The sequence below is a fragment of the Myotis yumanensis genome, unplaced genomic scaffold (assembly GCF_028538775.1).
Source record: "Myotis yumanensis isolate MYYU_CA2020_CCGP unplaced genomic scaffold, mMyoYum1.0.hap1 SCAF_10, whole genome shotgun sequence".
NCBI classification, from domain to species: domain Eukaryota; kingdom Metazoa; phylum Chordata; class Mammalia; order Chiroptera; family Vespertilionidae; genus Myotis; species Myotis yumanensis.
The window spans coordinates 36,808,167-36,828,129 of NW_027223761.1; the positions used below are offsets into that span (position 1 = coordinate 36,808,167).

At 39.9% G+C, this 19,963-nt stretch overlaps 1 protein-coding gene across 5 annotated transcripts in view; it reads left to right on the plus strand.

The window, feature by feature from the left end:
- Positions 1-19,963, plus strand: part of SBF2 (SET binding factor 2) — a 341,532-nt gene that overhangs the window by 271,715 nt on the left and 49,854 nt on the right. For all 5 annotated transcript variants that reach the window (XM_070425317.1, XM_070425313.1, XM_070425315.1 and 2 more), the window contains exons 19-27: positions 683-945; positions 2,578-2,750; positions 3,636-3,709; positions 5,144-5,339; positions 8,035-8,162; positions 9,531-9,706; positions 12,132-12,277; positions 15,050-15,248; positions 19,482-19,678. In XM_070425317.1, coding sequence (XP_070281418.1) covers positions 683-945; positions 2,578-2,750; positions 3,636-3,709; positions 5,144-5,339; positions 8,035-8,162; positions 9,531-9,706; positions 12,132-12,277; positions 15,050-15,248; positions 19,482-19,678 — 1,552 coding nt within the window. The remainder of the gene's footprint in view (positions 1-682; positions 946-2,577; positions 2,751-3,635; positions 3,710-5,143; positions 5,340-8,034; positions 8,163-9,530; positions 9,707-12,131; positions 12,278-15,049; positions 15,249-19,481; positions 19,679-19,963) is intronic.

Genomic DNA, 19,963 nt, shown 5'->3' on the forward strand with positions numbered 1-19,963 from the left:
AAAGCATTCATAAAGCAAAAACATGCTCTGTGTCCTGTATTCTTGAGAAGTCCGTCTCTGAGCCCCAGGTTAGATACAAGTGAGACTGTAGGTGGACCAGCTGTTCACAGCTATAAATGCTATGCAGCTGTCAGTTCATGTTATTGTTTAACTCTTCACCCTACCAGGAAACCCCTCTTAAAAATCCCACAGGTACCCATATCCTCATGTATAATGTTTGACACCCACATTTACAAGGAAATCTAGTTCTGTATTGTGACTTTGATCATTCCATCTTCTTCTCCAAAAGAACAGAAGAAATGTATAAGAGTATTAGTAATGATACTTGAACATTCATACCTGAGCATTTATAGGTTCTCAGGTTGATAATTTGTTGTAACTCGCAACCAAAAAGGGATGGAGCCACAGAGGTAAATAAATGCAGTGAAATGTCAGCAATGAGAAGTGTATCCACCTGTCCATCTGTGCTTTGCTACTGCTTCCTCAGGTTTGTCACATGGTTCCACTCAAGGCCTGCTGGATCTGGGTGAAAAGGAAGACTAGGTTTGGTTTTGTTGTTGTTATGTTTTGTGTGTATGTTTTCATCTTTGCTGATATAGGCATTTAATAGATGAATTATGGGAACATCTTCCGTGTTTTCTGAAGCTCGTGATGCATATGGATTGTATTGCTTTATTTTTAGGACAAGATTCCTGATGACCAATATCAGGAGAAGACAGCCATGGACCTGGCGGCCGAGCAGCTCCGCCTCTGGCCGACGCTGAGCAAATCCACGCAGCAGGAGCTGGTGCAGCGGGAGGAGAGCATCGTCTTCAGTCAGGCCATCCACTTTGCCAACCTCATGGTCAACCTGCTAGTCCCACTCGATACAAGTAAAAACAAGCTCCTACGGACCTCAGCACCCGGCGACTGGGAGAGTGGGAGCAACAGCATTGTCACAAACAGGTACCGAGTCGTGGGCACACAGACCCTCCTTTTCCTGGCTTAGCAGAGAATGTAAGCTATTTTGGGCAAATATTGCTGTACATATTTTAAAAATTAACCATTTTCAAACTTGCTCAGTTCTTTTCTACTAAGAAACCTTCACTTCATCTGACTTCTTAACCACCTCCCATACTCTCTTCTCTTTCTTGACCTGCTTTTTCCAGTCTCACCAGCTGCTGATCCAGCCCTTTGTTCCTTTCTGCCACAGCAGTTTACAGAAAGTGCTTTGAAAGGTTACTAATGACCTCCTTCTTGCTAAAGTGATTATTTGTTTCTTGGCTCTCTTTTCCTCAGTTATCCCTTGCATTTGCCTGGAATCATGTCCTCATCCTTGCCTTCCTCTCAGCCCTACAACAACTTTTCCTACCACTGGGAATGAAACCCATGGACTGCAAGGCCTGGTGGGATCTGGCCACTGGCTACTGCTCTGACCTTATTTCCTATCACTTTTCTGTCGGCCAAACTTATCTCCCTGCTAAGCCTAATGTCAGGCACTCTGAGCATAGTACCCCCTCAGGGCCTTTGTGCTTGTCCCGCAACCTGGAGCACTTTCCCTGAAAGAGTCCTAAGAATCACTCCTTCCCTTCATCTAGTTCTCAGCTCAGATGTCACCTCCCCAGAGGCCTTCCTGACTAGCACTCCTTTTCCTACCTCGCTTCTTTTTTTTTTTTTTTTTTTTTTTGCCTTCATGACGTTTTCTGCAACCTGATTTTTACAGTGAAGGGCTAAAGCACCTAAGTTCTTTAATGATTTGGGATGATATGATGCCATATTCATTGCTTAGCTTTACTTTAACACTGAATGGGCTAGTATGGTTGGGTTTGGGGGAAGGAGAACTGAGTAGGTTAGAATAGGCAAATGAGTCTTTTCCATGCTCAGTTGCCTAAAAGAAGGCAGAGGAGGCGAGCATTTGTTCAAAGTGCGAACTGTTGACTAAGCAACAAGGGCAGGGATTGAAGTTTCACATCTGCTCCACTTCAGACTTAATGCCTTCCCGGTGTGAATGTAACACCTACGGTAGAATGATGGTTTCAACGTGACCAAAAGGGTTGTGATGCTCTCAGAGAGAGATAAATATCGACAAGAGAAGGGTTCATAGGACAACTTGGTTCTCCCATTTGGAAGAATGGGCTATTTGCTGAAAAATGATCTTTTACTTTGCCTACCAGGGAACATGTGCCCCAGTTGCCAGAGGGCAAAGATAGCTGCTACTTTTGCTCAATATGGTAATTAACTTAGGAGGACAAGTTTTTCTAGAAGGTTCAAGTATCAGATAATAAGTGAAAGGGTCCTTTTTTTGCTTTATATTCCATAGTTCCTGGTTTCCTTTTAGGAAAATCACAGAAGGTACCTTATTCTTAAAAAAAAAAAAAAAAAAAAAAAAGGGTCCAAAGGACAATCTCTGACAGTAACTTCCAAATATAGGCAAGTAGAATATGTTTCACTGTGGTCACTTATAAAGGAGCTGTAAGTGAGCCTTCTGCTTGGGTAGACGTCTCTCTGAGCGAGTTTAAATTGCATGGAAATTGTGATATGGTAGTGATTTGTCACATTTTGAGAACTGACCATGATTTCTTTCCTTGACTTTCTTAGTATTGCAGGAAGTGTAGCTGAGAGCTATGATACAGAAAGCGGGTTTGAAGATTCAGAGAATAATGACATTGCCAATTCTGTTGTGCGTTTCATTACCCGCTTTATTGACAAAGTTTGCACAGAGAGTGGAGTTACTCAGGACCACATCAAGAGCCTTCATTGCATGATCCCAGGTAATCACTGCAGATATTAGAGAACATAATATTGTAGGGGATTGAGTAAGAATTGTTATGGGTCTACTTTTTCCAGCTAACAGCCTGTAATACTTGTCTTCTGTGGAGTTAAGCCATGCTATTTACAATCCTCCCTTGATATCCATGGAGAATTGGTTCCAGGACACCATCACCCCTTCACTGATACCAAAAATCCATGAATGCCCAGGTCCCTTATATAAAATGGCACAGTAGCCCTAGCCCATTTGGCTCAGTGGATAGAGCATTAGCCTACGGACTGGAGGGTCCCGGGTTTGATTCCAGTTAAGGGCACATGCTCAGGTTGCGGGCTCGATCCCCAGTAGGGGGTGTGCAGGAGGCAGCCGATCAATGAATCTCTCTCATCATTGATGTTTCTATCTCTATCTCCCTCTCCCTTCCTCTCTGAAATCAATAAAAATATTTTTTAAATATAATAATAAAAATAAGATGGCATGGTATTTGCATTAGTGAAATCATAATATCTCTCCTTTTGTGTCTGGCTTATTTTACTTAGCATGTTTTCAAGGTTCATTCATGTTGTAGTAGGTATCAGAACTTCATTCCATTTATTGTATGGGAATACCACATTTTGTTTATCCATTCATCTGTTGATGGACACTTACATTGTTCCCACCTTCTGGCTACTGCGGATAGTGCTGCTATGAATATTCACTTACAAGTATCTGTGTGAATCCTTATTTTCAGTTCTTTTGGGTGTATCCCTAGGAGTTGTTGCTGGGTCTATGTTCAACTCCTTGAGGAACCACCAAAATATGATTAGTTTTTAGTTCTAAAATATCCAGAATTTGTTGTAATTCTGCTTGTTTTGTGCCCTTTTGTTTTGAATACTCTGACTCATCCTAGGAATTGTAGCTATGCATATTGAGACCCTGGAAGCAGTGCATCGAGAGAGTAGAAGACTTCCACCTATACAGAAGGTAATGTGTCAGACCACGTGCTTCCGGGGTAGAACATCTCTTCTTAAAAATAGCAACAATAGACTGCTGTGCCCCAGGAAGTGCCTTCTCCTAACCTTTTACAGAGACCAGCTCCAGTTTTAATAATATATTAAACTTCCAGAGGAGTCCATCATGTAGCTCCTCATAAAAAGGATACTGTTCAGCAAAGAGCAACAGTGACCTCTTGTTGAGTTGCTTTTACAGGCAAGGCATAAATTATGAACATTCTAACTTCCAAGCCCAAGCCAGGATTTTATGTCTTGCCTACTTCCAAAAAAAGGACTTAAGGCAAATACTGTACGAACACCAGGTTCTTCGATCTCTATACAGTGCGAGCATACGTCACAAGTATCTGGGAAGTCGATTAAAAATTGAGAGCCCTGAGCCCTGCCCAGCCTCCTGGTTCCTTATTTCCCACTGCAGCACCCTGGGACCTGGCCTGGGGTCTGTCCTTTAACAAGCCTCCCAGTTGACGATTTTGCAGCTCTCCTGGCACCAGCCTGTGGGCTAGGGTTCAGGACCCGCTTACCTATACAACAGAATTATTAAAAATAAATTCGGAGGAGAATCAGAAGCCAGGTGGGTAAGAAATATAATGTCATCAGAAACCTGAGAAACAGTCGTTATTAGGCTTTGGCTTTACATTTAGCTCCGAGCTTCTTAGAGCCAAGAAAGAAAAATGCTGATTTATTTTGTTTTTACTGCTTTAAAAGGAAGCATAAGTGATATTCAAGAGAGATGGATTTTTTCCTAGTACTGAACTCTTCAGAGGAGTGAATCTTGTGGTTTTGTATTTCCCAAGATGTGTGAATGTTCATTACTTGGCCATTTGTTGTGTGAATCTTCATTAAGGGCCAAGAAGGGTGGGTCTTTTTAAAGATGCATCCACTTTTTTAAGTTGTTGTTGTTGTTGTTTTCAGTTTACAAACATAACTGAGGCACTAAAGCAATACACATTGTGCAGAGTTGAAGTCCCCTTGTCTTGCCCATCCCCACCCCACCACTACCCTTAACCATGAGAGCACCACCTTTAACAGTTGGCTCATATTCTTATACTTTTCTTTTAACAAAAAAGGGATCGTGATATATACTTAACAGTGTATTCTGGATATCATTCTACATTAACACATATAGATTCATGTCATTTTTTTTAAAATTATTGCATTGAATAGATGTTTCAAGCATTTTAGTAATTTCCAATGATTTTCCTTTTAATAAGCAATGCTGCAAAGAATCTTCCCACATTTGCACAGAGATATGACATTTCTGCCTCTTCCCAAATCTGTTTTGTCAGTATTGGCTGCCTGGGATATCTGGCTCAAGTTCTTTAGATCTGTAACTTGGAAAGATAACCTTGTCTAAGTGTTGGAAACCCCACAAGAGTTATGTTTAAAATGCTTTTTCTGTTGTTAGCCTAAGATTCTTAGACCTGCCCTGCTGCCAGGAGAAGAAATTGTTTGTGAGGGTCTTCGAGTTCTGCTGGATCCTGATGGGAGAGAAGAAGCCACTGGAGGCCTCCTGGGAGGCCCACAGCTGCTGCCGGCCGAAGGAGCCTTGTTCCTCACCACGTACAGAATTCTGTTCAGGGGGACGCCCCACGATCAGCTAGGTATGGCTGGTGTTTGCCATCAGAGCATGGATATGTATGTGCTGCATGAGGATTTGATTTGCAGATCTTTCCAGATTCAAAGTCAGCTTTTTGCCATGAAGGGTTTGTTAAGAATACTTTTGTCTGTCACAGCTAATGATAATTTGGATCATAGATTCTTTTTTTATCTTTATTGTTGAAAATATTACATAGGTCCTCCTTTTTCTCCATCAACCTCTTGCAACCCTCGTTCATCCCCCCAACCCCCCAGACCCTCACCACCCCATTGTCTGTGTCCCCAGGTTATGCATAAATGCATACAAGTTCATTGGTTGATCTCTTCCCACCCACCCTCCCCTGCCTTCCATCTGAGGTTCAACAGTCTGTTCTGCTTCTGGATCATAGATTCTTACTAGAAGAGCCAAGGGTATCTTAACAGTAAATTCACTGACATGATCATAATTTCATTGGCAGCATATTGTGACTAGGTATAGTCACAGTATCTGGTTGCTAACAATGCCCCTTGCTGATTGGCCCCACCTTTCTGAGCCCTACAGTTAACTGTAAAGCTAACTTTTTTGGAACAATGTGCTAAAACCCAGGATTTTACCAACTAATTAACTAACCCCACCTCCCTCTCATCGCATTTCAACTAACCCCATTTGGCTCTTAGCAGACAACTTCTCTTCTATCCACTAAATTCCTTCAACTTCTATTTCTGTTTTCTACTTCCCTACACAATCTTCTTTATTAGAAAGGAATAGCAGGTCGTATCAAGTCTGAATCATCTTTTTGAAATCTGATTGATGATTCTCTCTGATCATTGATGTTTCTATCTCTCCTTCTCCCTTCCTCTCTTTGAAATCAATTTAAAAGAACACTTTTTTAAAAATTTCACAGTGTATAGAATCAAGATGGTTCATTATCTTTTTTAAATATATATATATTTTATTGATTTTTTACAGAGAGGAAGGGAGAGGGATAGAGAGTTAGAAACATCGATGAGAGAGAAACATCGATCAGCTGCCTCCTGCACATCTCCTACTGGGGATGTGCCCACAACCAAGGTACATGCCCTTGACTGGAATCGAACCTGGGACCTTTCAGTCCGCAGGCCGATGCTCTATCCACTGAGCCAAACCGGTTAGGGCTGGTTCATTATCTTGATCATAAAATATTGTTTACTATATAATAAACAAAAAGCACATAAATTTTAAGAAATGAAATAGGAATAGTCATGCTCATTTTGAAAAAGAATGAAAATAGAGCAAAATTTCTCAGCCTTCTCCTGTCATATTATTATACATAAATTACATTTGTATCTGTAAGCATATGTATTTTTAAAAGAAACTAAGTATCCAGTACTTATAATTTTTTTATACTATGACTTTTGTGAGTTCAGTGGCCATAAACATACATACTGGACATATAAATATATGAGACTGTTGGTCATTTAAATTGCTCTAATTCATTTATTAAACAAATCAATGGCATACTTAGTGTGAAAGCTTATATTGTCCTCTTGTTTTATCCTGTCAATTTGGGGGTTAATTTCACATTTAGGAAAATTCTTCTTATCAGAGAAAACCTTTTTATCTGCCTCTTTTAGTTTATTTCTCTTTTTAAATTTCTAACTTAATATGTCTCCTTCAATGACACACAGAAATCTGATCATTTTACATGTGTTACATAAGTTTGTTTAATACATCCATGAACTTAAATCCTATGTACATCCAGATTTTGCTTAGCCTCTAGGTATGAGCTTAACATAAGAGAATAATCAGAATTTTCCAGGTTAGGAATTGATAGATCCAAGGAATGAGAAATTCTGCTGATAATGAGTGGATAAGTATATGGGCACTTAAGTCCCTTAAACCTGGTTCAGTTCTCACCCCGTCTGCTCACTAGCTGAGAAGCCTTGCCTGTTGTTGCTCCTGTGCTGTTGCTGGTGCGGCTGTCTCAAATGCATACCTACAATCTCTTCAAAGCTCCCCTTCCCTCTCACTTCCTCCAGGAATCATTCCCTAGCCACCTAGCATGCAGACATCTTCGCCCTTTCTACAGTATTGAACGCCTTGCTCCTTCACACGTAGGAGCTAATTACATGTCGTATTCTGTGTGTGACTCCTGTCCCACGGGGAACTGTGAGCTCACGTGGGACACTTCTTTTAGAGACCCATCTCCGTAACTTCAGATAGTTTATAGTTATTTATATTTTCCCTTTTTTGCTTTAATACGTAAACTCCTAAAAATCTTGGTCCTAAGCCCTTCCACAGGCACATGCATGTAGTACAGTACCTTTTACCACCTACAGATGCACACTTAAAACCTTTTCTCTTTTGCTTTATTCTTACATTAAATATCATAGATGCCTTTTCAGTATTAAAGATACTTCTGTTTTTCTGTGTAAAACTTACCCTCCCTATAAGATTGCCTTAAACCAAGGATCTTGTATGGAATGCAGAGGCGGGGGAAACAGACTGAAAGCAGGCTGTGCCCATTTCTTCCCTCTGGGGAAGGATTGTGTCCTGGGAGTCAGCGCCACGCAGTAACATTAATGAATGTGATTCTGCATCATGCGTTTCTCTCACTGCATTCCTGGGCACTGTGCTCTCCAGAGACACTTCCCCAGCAGAGTCTGGTGAGGTGAGCAGCAGGGACTCTGGACATGAGCAGTAATATGCTGTTGCTGAACCCAGGCCTTGTCTTCCCGTAGTTGGTGAACAGACAGTTATGCGAAGTTTCCCGATCGCCTCCATCACCAAGGAAAAGAAGATCACAATGCAGAACCAGCTACAGCAGAACATGCAAGAAGGACTGCAGATCACATCCGCATCTTTTCAGGTATTAAGAAAGGGAGCCATTCATTTAAAAGTTTTCTGCAAATGATGTCACGGCCACTTTCTGTGGTCATGTGGTTAGTGGCTAGTGGATGAGGAGGATCAGAAGGTCCGAGAGGGTAATCTTCAAGGCTGCAAACACATGAATCATCTTGGATTTAATCCCTCATTTCCTGAGCCCTGTTGGCCAACTCAGAGTACCAGCAGATTATCTGTCAATACTTAGTGATCTTAGAAATTCAGATGCACAGTTGACTCTTGTTCTCTGCCAAGTCATGCCTCAGTTTGTGTGTGATGAAGCCTTCATATAGAAAGCAATTCACTTGGCATCTGTTTCAGAAGGAAATGCTTTATGGCTCTTCTGTGGAAGAAGTAAAGTTCTGATCATTACGGCTAGGGCTGAAGTACTATGGGTACTAAGTCATCCCTAATAAAGCATAGGTTTTTCCAGGGAGCTCTGAATGTATCAGAACTTGCGGAGTTACTGATGCAGACCAGTCACTGGATGAGTGGTCTTTCCTTAGTTTTTCCCGTTGCTATTCTTCATGCTTTGTCTCAGATTTCCAAGGGCTCCAATTCTTCCCTCATTTCTTCCAGTCAAGAAGCCCTCCCTATTCCTCCATATGCTAATTGGGAAATATGAGGCCGAAAATCTCTAGGCTCCAGACCTTCTCCCATCACCCAAGATTGTGACTTCCTGGGATTTCTTCACTGCTCCAACTGCTAAAGAGCTCTAAATTAGAATGTTGCCAGGCTATGCTGGTTAGGATTCTAGTCACACTGAATTTTTAATTAGGTTTATTGTATCTGTGTGTAGGAAGAGACCTGGTTAGGTCATAGAGAAGGACATGTTTCTACTTCAGCTACTACAAGTTAATTTCTCTATCTCATCATAGAAAAGGTAGTCTGAAAGCAACCTGACTTAACAATACATGATTTTTCTTGCCAACTAACCATCTATGTCAATTAAACCTCCCTGTGCCATAATTTTTATTTTTAAAATTAATAATTTTTCCAGCTGATGTGGTTCGGTGGTTGAGTATCGACCTATGAACTCAGGAAGGAGGTCATGGTTCAATTCCCAGTCAGGGCACATGCCCTCATTATGGGCTCAGTCCTCAGTGTGGGACATGCAGGAGGCAGCCAAAATGATTCTCTCTCATTGATGTTTCTATCTCTCTCTCCTTCTCCTTTCCTCTCTGAAATCAATAAAAAATATATATATTTTTTAAATTGTATTGCATGATATCCGAGGTCCCTTCAACCTCCAAACTCTTGCCATTTAATATTACTATTTACTGTTAAGTAATTTGGGGGGAAATTATTGGAAATCCTTAATGCTTCCAGTGCATTTAATTTCTTTTGTCTCCAGTTGATTAAAGTAGCATTTGATGAAGAAGTGAGTCCTGAAGTAGTAGAGATCTTTAAGAAGCAGCTGATGAAGTTCCGATATCCTCAGTCCATTTTCACCACTTTTGCTTTTGCTACTGGACAAACTACTCCGCAAATAATTTTACCCAAACAGAAGGAAAAGAACACTTCCTTTCGGTAAGAAGACAGTCTGGTTTCCTCATTTCAGCCTCCCCTCACTGGTAGTCGGGGAAGTGGCCTGTCCTTTGGGTCAAGGTGTGGAGACTGCTCTTTCCATTTGCCATTGTGTCAAGCCCGTTGGACCAAGCTCAGAAAGCAGAATTGGTGTATGTAACAAGTTTCAAAAAACTAAAAGCTGCAAGAGGCTTGACTCAGATATCTATTGCTCATATGCAGTTTTAGAATGTGAAATTCTTTTTTCCCTTTTTTCCATATTGATCACTTTCTAAATGCCTTTGAGCAATCCATTCAGTTTTCATTAATATCCAGACCTAGTAAACCGTTTTTGCTTTGATCTAAAGATGGGAGCCTTTATTTTTTTCTTTTTCTTTTTTTGTAACTTTTTGTTTTGATACAACTTCAAAATTTACCAAAAAGTTACAGCCTAGTACAAAGAATTCCTGTATACCCTTTAGCCAGATTCACAATTATTTATACTTTGATCCATTTTCTTTATCCTTTTCTCTCTCATATATATTTTTTCTAAACCATTTGAGTTACATACTTAACGCCTCTTTATTCTGTCTTTCCTAAGAATAAAAACATTATCTCACGTAACTGCCGTACAGTAATCACAACCAGGAAATTTAATTGGTGTAGAACTTTTATTTAACCCAGAGTCCACGCAATAAAATTAATTCAAATTTTGCTGATGATCCTTTATAACTACTCATTTTTCCTGGCTGGTATAGGATCCAATCCAGGATCCAGCATTGTATTTTAGTTGTCATATTTCTTTAGTAAGAACCCTTATTTTCTGTTGAAAATTTTAGGAATTTATGTTGAAATTTAAATTTCAGTTATGACAAAATAGCAATTGCTTTAAAATTTTCTTTAATTAGTGATAAAATACAGGGGCTTTCATCATTAATTATCTGGAATTTGGGTATCTGCCAATAAAAATTACATATTAAGGGCTACTCTGCAGACTTTGGAGAAGAAAGCTTTTCCTTTGCCTGAAAGTGAGGTAGGCTGGGCATTATAGAAGAGTTGAGGTTCCAGACAGTGTATCGCTTCTCAATTGCATAGCTAGCCACCTGTACCACTTGACAGGTGATAAGTGAAGGAGAACACACATATCCAGGTATAAATGCTGAAGCATGAACAGCTTCCTGAGTATCTGAAGGTGAAACAGGCATCTTGTCTTAGCACTGTGGAGTCACAGAGGAGCCTTTGACATTCACTATCCCAGCCCTCATTGGAAGAAACAAAGCTTGTATGATGTTTTATGTTTAGAAACTATCGGGGGAATTACATATACATCTATATGTAAAGTTAAGCTTATTATATCAAGTTTATATTATCCAGCTACAAAAAGAGATATAGCGATTTAAATTTTTTAATATTTTAGAATTATATATATAAAACAGAGATATAGCTCTAATTACAAAAATTTTTCAAAACTCCCATTGAGTTTAAGTTATACTTGAAGTGATTCACAATTGGCTTTAATTTAGGAAACATCAGTATTATGTGATTTCTAACAATTATCTAAGATATGTTTCATAACCCTCAGATTTACATTTCAAATGACAAAAGACAGGTCTAGTAAAACTATTTTACAACAAAAGAATCCTTACCACTTTTCACTGAATGGCAAGAAAACACAAAAACAATTGTGTTCTTTGTGGTAGAGAAGAATATAACAAAAAACAACCAAACTCGAAAACTTCATCTCAATGTGATTATTTAGGAAGCAGGTTATTTGTTTAATTCCCTATATTATAAATACTCTGTACCCAGATTTTCTATCAGCAAAAAATAAAGTACTTTTAGGTCCATGTGACTTGCATACTAGTTTCCCTTTGATTAAAGCTGATTCTCAAAAGGATGCTCAAATGTCTGATTTCTTATTTTTTTCTCCTCTCAAAAAGGGGAATAGTATTACTCTTTTTATATCTGTAAAGGTTTACAGTATCAAAGGTAGGACACCAGTCAGCACTTAAAACATTTAAGAAGTAAGGTGTCACCAACTATAACTGTCATCTGATCCCAAAGAAAAGCCTGTGAGTTAGCAGAGAGTTTGGGTCTGCAGGAGGCGCAGGCTGGCTTTCCTCCGGGACTCCCACAGGCACCGTTTGTGGGAACTGGTGGAGACAGTGGGTGGGCAGCCAGAGAGGATTGGGGCCATGCTTGACCAAAAAGCCAAACTCTAGGTTCTTGCACTTTTGCCTAAAACGGTGTCCTGATGACAGAGTGTTTTATTGGAAATTAGTCCGCTACGTGTAAAAAGAAATCTCAAGGAGGAGAGATTTAGTGAGGGTCTGGACAAAACTAGTAGCTGTGGGAATGGAGAAGAAACAAGTTGAGCTATGCAGGCATCAAAAATATAAATGGTGTCTTCAGATTGAATTGACATTCTCTTTCATTTTATAACTTGTAGCACCTTCTCCAAAACGATTGTGAAAGGTGCCAAAAGGGCAGGGAAAATGACAATTGGGCGTCAGTATTTATTGAAGAAGAGAACAGGGACCATTGTGGAAGAGAGAGTAAGTCGTCCTGGATGGAATGAGGAAGATGACATATCTGGTATGTGAGAACCTGTTTTTCCTTCATGAATCAGTTTTATTCATTCTCCATATAAGAATAAGAGACTAAGTCATAGTTGCACTTAAACCTGACTCACAAAAGCTTAGATCTCATAGGAAGATTGGAGGCACTTACCAGCTTCTTAGAACTGAAAAAAAAAAATTATTTTCCCAATATTCCATTACTTGTTTAAAATTGATTAAATTATACTTCTCCTTTACTAAATCTGTGGCTCTGATTGGCCATGGTTATGTGGGTCTCACTAAAGGGAGAAAGAAAGAAACCCCACTGCATAGGAAATTTAGTTATAAAGTAGTCCCTGTACCTCATTGTTATGGAATAAGAATAAGAATATAGGACATTAGATATCTGAAGTTGAAGATTTTGAGTTGTAGTGAGTATATTGTGGATGCTCTTAATCAAAATGGATGACCTAACCCGGGTGGCATTGCTCAGTGATTGAGCATCAACCTCTGAACCAGGAGGTCACAGCTCAATTTCTGGTCAGGTTGCGGGCTTGATCCCCAGTGTGGGATGTTGGGGGGCAGCCAATCAATGATCCTCTCTATCATTGATGTTTCTATCTATCTCTCCATGTCCCTTCCTCTCTGATACTAATAAAAAAAAATTTTTTTTAACGGAGGACCTAAGATAAAGGGACTCTTAGATGATTTTTTTAAAAGGTGGCTGCTAAATATTTAAAAGGGCAGAATCTGAAAAGCTGAGATACCTCTTAGTCAAGAATATAGAGGCAGCCCTGGCCAGTTTAGGTCAGTGGTTAGAGCATCAGCCCTCAGACCAAAGGGTCTCAGGTTTGATTTGTGCTCAAAAGCACGTATCTTGGTTGCAGTTTCCCTGGCCCTGGTAGGATCACATGTGGGAGGCAGCCAGTCGATGTGTCTCATGTCAATTCTCTCCCCCCGCCTCCTCCCTCCCTTCCTCTCTAGAAATCAATGGAAAAAATATCCCCAGGTGAGGATTTTTAAAAAAGAATGTAGAGGCAGGAAACCAGTAGCAAACCAGTGACTGTTTTCTATTCCTTAACCCAGAATCAAGTATGCTTATGGTATTAACACTAGAGAGAATTTGATCTAATCGAGAGCCAGGATACCATTACACCCTTTTCCTTCTCAGGATTAGAATCAATCACCAGTGCTTATGTAACAACAACAACAATAATAATAATAATAATAATAATAATAATAATAATGAGGAGGAGGAGGAGAAATAAGCCTCATCTTGAGAGAGATCACTCCATTTTAGTGTGGATACCTACAAGCTTGCTTCTGGGGGCAATGGGAAGGCTCACTATTACTCAAGTGACCATTTGTTGGAACCCTGGCCTCTGCACAGGCACATGGAAAGCCCTATAAATTATTGCTTCCCATCACTATTGACTCTTCTAATTCAAAGATTTTATGATTTCATGGAACAAAAACTATTATTCTACTAGGGGTCCCTCAGCCTGGCCTGCACCTTCTCACAATCGGGGACCCCTCAGGGGATGTCCGACTGCCAGGATCGGGCCTAAACCGGCAGTCGGGCATCCCTCTCACAATCGGGGACCGCTAGCTCCTAACCGCTCACCTGCCTGCCTGCCTGATCACCCCTAGCCACCTCTGCCTGCCTACCTGATCACCCCTAACCACCTTTGCCTCAGCTGCTGCTGCAGCGGCTTCATCCAGAAGGATGTCCCGAATGATGTCCAGAAGGTCGTTCAGCTGTCCAGTCTAATTAGCATATTATGCTTTTATTATTATAGATGATATTCCACCAAAAGACCAAATTATATATTGCTCTTTTGCTCCTCTAAAAATAAAAGGCAACACAAAACTGATACCTGACAATATTTTTACATTGTGCAGTTCACAAACTAATATCTGTAGTATTTATAGGGATGAGCTGTTAGGTTTTATTCTTTTAATGGAAGAGAGCCATAGTGTTCCCTTTGACATTATAACTTTGAGTACATTTCCAAAAACTTAATTTGACCTCTCTTACTTTAAAAATAAATAAGAAAGTAAATTCAGACAGTTTTTAACAATGGATTTTTTTTTTTTTTAGTTAGAACATGCAGTACCAATTAGGAATGTTGGTGTGTGTTTTTTTTAATCCTCCCTAAAATACTTGATTATTGGGTAAATTCTTTCACATCTAAAATCTTAAAGGATTCTGTAACCTGTGATTGCAAAATTATGAGGGAGTTTTTCATGTATACCACATCCTCTGACAAAAATATTTCCAAAAAAATGTATAATTTCTTCAGACCTCTCTAAGAAAGGTCTTTTCCCACTATTGAACTTCTGCTTAATCTAGAAACTTCTAATAAAAGTTTATGCTTTGAAAAGTTAACTGAAACCCTGGTGATGAATTTGTGTCGTGCTCATATTAAAGATTAATTTTACTGATGGGTTGGCCTCTGACAAAGTTGAGTATTTATTCTGTAGAGTCCTAAATAGAAATCACTACACTTTGGCATTAATAAGCAAGTCTGACTGAAACAAAACTATAGTAATGAATTCAAAATTGTGTTGTTTTTAGACATTTTGAGTTAATTCTGCTGACATTTTGAGTCAGTTGAGCTCCTGGTATTTTATTTCTTGACTATTCATTACTGTTCAAATTTGTTTGACCATAATGCTTCCCCCTAGAAGTTACATGTTTGGTGATATGCATAGACCTGTGGCCTTAATATAAACCTCCCTTGGTTTAAGGATCCTCTTCTCCTTGGAGTTATATCATTTTTTAAAAAACCTGTTTCTGCCATCACAGTTTCAGATGAGAGTGAACTCCCCACAAGTACCACTCTGAAGGCCTCCGAGAAGTCTACAATGGAACAGTTGGTGGAAAAAGCCTGTTTCAGAGACTACCAGCGTTTAGGTTTGGGAACCATAAGTGGCAGCTCTTCTCGCTCAAAACCAGAGTATTTTCGAATCACAGCCTCCAACAGGATGTATTCACTCTGCCGGAGGTAAGTGTGTCCCTGGGCTCCAAAAAGACCTTTCTTTTCTTCCATTTGAGTCTTGAATGGGCTAATTGCATCATAGCCCAGAGAAAGAGAAATGTGTGATAAAGGGACACTTTATGAAGCATGAGCAAGCATCTCGTTGGCATTCTCGGAAGTGCAGTTACATCACTGAGCAGTGCCTGTATCAGATCAGAAAGTAACTGGTAACAGTAGCTCATGAATTGCCCTTATTTGTCTTTTCCCATTTGCCTCTCTTCTAGCATGTCAGAAGATGACTTGAAGTAAGAATAGGAGTTGCCCAGGCAGATAGGAAAGATGAAAGTCTGCTATTGGCCAGGGGTCTACAAACTTTTTCTTCAAAAGACCAGATATACATATTTTCAGTTTTGCAGGCTGTATGTTCTCTGATTGCAACTTCTCAACTGCCACAAAAGCAGCGTAGACAGTGAGTGAATGAATGGGCGGAGCCAGTTTTGGCCCACAGGCTGTAATTTGCTGACCCAAGAGTAGACAGGGCTTTCTCATGCTGTCTAATTAGAATATCTTCAAGGGATATTACTTAAAGAATGTAAATAAGCACATTTTCTTTTTTTCTATTCTTACCTCCTGCTGTTTTGTATATCTTTTAAGCCCTATGCCATAGTTTATATTTTTAAAACTATATTTCCAGCCGAAACCAGTTTGGCTCAGTGGATAGAGCGTCGGCCTGCGGACTGAAGGGTCCCAGGTTCGATTCCGGTCAAGGGCATGTACCTGGGTTGCGGGCACATCCCCGGTGGGAGATGTGCAGGAGGCAGCTGATCGATGTTTCTCTGTCATCGATGTTTCTGACTCTCTATCTCTCTCCCTTCCTCTCTGTAAAAAATCAATAAAATATATTAAAAAAAAAAAAAACTATATTTCCACCATCCACAAATTAAATCATTCTCATCTCCAGGTAAGTTCTTGGCATCTATAAATTCCTGGTTTGATTAAATAGAATAATTCTGTGAAAGCACTTTGTAAATTGTAAGCCTTATACATATTTTAGAAAGTTGTCTTAAAATTACTATTAGTTGCAACCCCACTGTTCTTAAAGAACTATAAATATCTCATTATATATTTTTATTTTTTAATATATTTTTGATTTCAGAGAGAAGAAGAGAGAAGGATAGAGAGAGATAGAAACATCAAGGATGAGAACGCATCATCAATCGGCTGTCTCCTGTATGCCCCCTACCTGGGATCGAGCCCACAACCCAGGCACATGCCCTGACCAGAAATCAAACCAGCAACCTCTTGGTTCATGGTTTGACGCTCAACCACTGAGCCACACCGGCTGGGCTATATATATATCTCATTTTAAATGATAATTTAAGTTTACAAATACTACCAATGTGAAACTTGAAAAACAAGTTGAGAATATAGTTTTCAATTTGGGCCAAATAGAAACAATTGCATTAAGTGCTGGAAGGTTGTGATTCTGTTGAGTATGCAGTAATTTTCCTGGTTACTTTGTCCTTCTAACTAAATTCTCTTTGTAGATTAGTTTAAGTGATAGCATCAGGGTGTGGTGTCCTGCTGTTGGGGAAGCTTGCTATCAAACTCATGCCTGCCAGTGAGAAAACAGCCCTCATTTATCATTTCAGTCTGTCAGAAACGAAATAAAATTTTAATAGACCATTTGTTAGAACACTTGTTATAAAGCATTTATGGTTATATAAAACAATATATAAACCTCATGTTATTAGAAGGAAGAAAATGGAATGATAAACAAATAATCCCAAAGAAGGCAAGAAAGGAGAGAAAAGAAAACATAGAACAGATGGAACAAATAGTAAGGTGGTAAATTTAAATTTAAATATATTTGTAATTATATTACTTTTAAATTGACTAAATGCTCCAATTAAAAGTAAAAGATGCCTAGCGGTTTTGGCTCAGTGAATAGAGCGTCGGCCTGCAGACTGAAAGGTCCTGGGAGTACCTTTGCTGGGCTTCAGGCTCAACAATATTTGCCTCAGCACTAGTGGGTATCCAGCTGTCACTCAAGCCCCGGCCTGGGAGCAGGGAAGTTTAGACCTGTGTGTAGTGGAGCTTGGTATGTGGTGCTCATGTCCCATGGAAGGAGGGGACAGTCCACAACAGGGGTGAGGAGGGAAGGGGTGCACTGGTTCTTTCCCAGTTAGGAACAGCCCCAAAGCCATTAAGCAATACTCCCTTATCTAATACACAAAATCAGTGTGTCTAGAAACAGGGTTGGGGGGGAGTGAAAGGGGGACGAGGACAGATGTTAAAGTGGAGTTAGAAATAGGGGCCCTAATAATGGAACTGCTTTTCCAGTCTTCATGGATGATTATGTCCACAGCCAGATTTCTCTTCATCAGTTTGTGGGTTAGAGAGCACAGCCTGCAACTTCAGAGTGCTCCCAAGGTACCTCCTAGTCAAGTATGGAAAGTTAATCTGTCTTTCACTGAAGTCATTGAAGGTTATGATTTACACGACCATAAACCGGATTTCCTCTCCTTCCTCTCAGCACTGGTTTATATCAAGATAAGGGATTAGAAGTTCTGGAAATAGATAGTTGTAGTGGTTGCACAATATTGTAAATGTACTTAATGTCAACGATTCATACACTTACAATGGTTAACATGTTAAATGTTATGTTAGGTATGTTTTAACACAATAAAAAAAGAAAGATACAGAATTAGAGGTTGGAATGTTATTAATAAGAAATCTCTTTAGTGTAATATCTATATACATCAGTGGTTCCCAAACTTATTTGGCCTACCGCCCCCTTTCCAGAAAAAATATTACTCAGCACCCCCTGGAAATTAATTTTTTTTAAATTTTAATAGCAATTAAACAGAAAGATATATGTATTAATGTTTCTACCTTTTTCGTAAAATATAGTAAAGAAAGGTGTAAATTAGAAACATTGAAGTTTGAAATTATGAAACTATTTATTGAACTCAGAATAGAAAGGTAATACAAAAAAAGGTAAGACAAATGCACCTGTGGCCATCACCGCCCCCCTGGATCGCTGCAGCACCCACCAGGGGGCGGTAGCGCCCACTTTGGGAATCACTGATATACATAAAAGCTTAAACGACCTTTATGACAGAACGACCGGAACGACTGGTCAACCATTCAGCGTGACACACACTGACCACCAGGAGGCAGATGCCCAATGCAGGAGCTGCCCCCTGGTGGTCAGTGTGCTCCCACAGCCAACCTCCCATTACTGGCCAACCTCCCTGGTCCCTCCCCCGCAGCAGGCAAACCTCCCGCGGTCCCTCCCCCTATACAGCAGGCCCTGGCTGGCAGGCTCTGGCTGGCAGCCAGCAGGCCCCAGCTGGCCCAGCTCGGATCGGGACTGGGTGAGATGCCCGATAAGCCCTGATCGCCTGCCAGACCTAGGGACTCTACCCATGCACGAATTTCATACACCAGGCCTCTAGTTTCTAAATAAACTAAGAAAAGAAATGACTCTGAAACCTGCCTCTCTTCTTACACTTACTAACCTATAAAAGCAGGGTACTCTTGTCTGTGTATTTTCCCAGCATCACATTTTGTAATTATATGAGCTAGTCTTCTTAAAACATTATTAACCTGTAGTGTTGATAAAATATTTAAACTTGTTTTGACATATGAACATATTGTTCTCATACCAAAAATCACTTGGTTTTATTTTTAATCCTTTCACCATATCAGGCAGTCTAATATTAGTGTACTCTATTCTCTCATCATTTCAGCAGTCTAATGAGGTGACAGTTTGACTTGTCATTCTCATAAAGTTGACATTGACATATTAATCTTTATTTCAAGTTGATGACAAGTTGTGTATAAGGCAAAGGAGATCATCAGTTTAGCAGGAGTCTTTTAAATACTTCTACATAGCACTTCTTTTTTAAGCTAAGGTTATTCAGCAAAAGTCTGCAGTATCAATGAAAAGAGCTTATTTCCAAAAAAGAAAGAAAGAAACTACAGATTAGTGGATGAGGTAGCTGTTTCCAACATGGAGGCCTTTTCTGCTTAACCCCTGAAGAACTGAGTTGAAACTGAGTTCCATGTTTGAAATATGTCTTACCCTCAACCAGTGTTTCTGAGTCTTAGAAAATGACTATGGCATTATGATATTCATATTCTTATATTCTCTCTCTTTCCCCTTCCTCCCTCCCCATTTTGTTTCCCTTCTTTTCCCCCCACCCTCCGCCCTCACCCACCCAAACCATTCTTTCTCCCTTCCTGTCCCTGAAGCTACCCTGGCCTTTTAGTTGTACCTCAAGCTGTACAGGACAGTAGTTTACCAAGAGTAGCCCGCTGCTACCGACACAATCGCCTGCCTGTCGTATGTTGGAAGAACTCAAGAAGCGGTACTCTGCTCCTCCGAGCTGGAGGATTCCATGGGAAGGGAGTAGTTGGTCTTTTCAAATCTCAGAACTCCCCTCAGGCAGGTAAGCATCTCCACAGCACAATTTTGATCCCTTTACTTCAGAGCATTCCTAAAAATAAAAGGAGTAAAATCTGGAAATGCCAACTGTTCCCTGTCACCATGCCTCTCACACATAGACTTTCCCACTGTGCTATATACAACATGAACAACTTAAACAAGATCTATACTTGACATGTGGGGCTCCACCTGGAATTTGGGGTCTTGATATGCCTATCTATATTTGGTTCTTAATAGAAATTAACATAATAAAGTCTTTGGTTCTAGGCTACTTTCATTTCAGCAGATA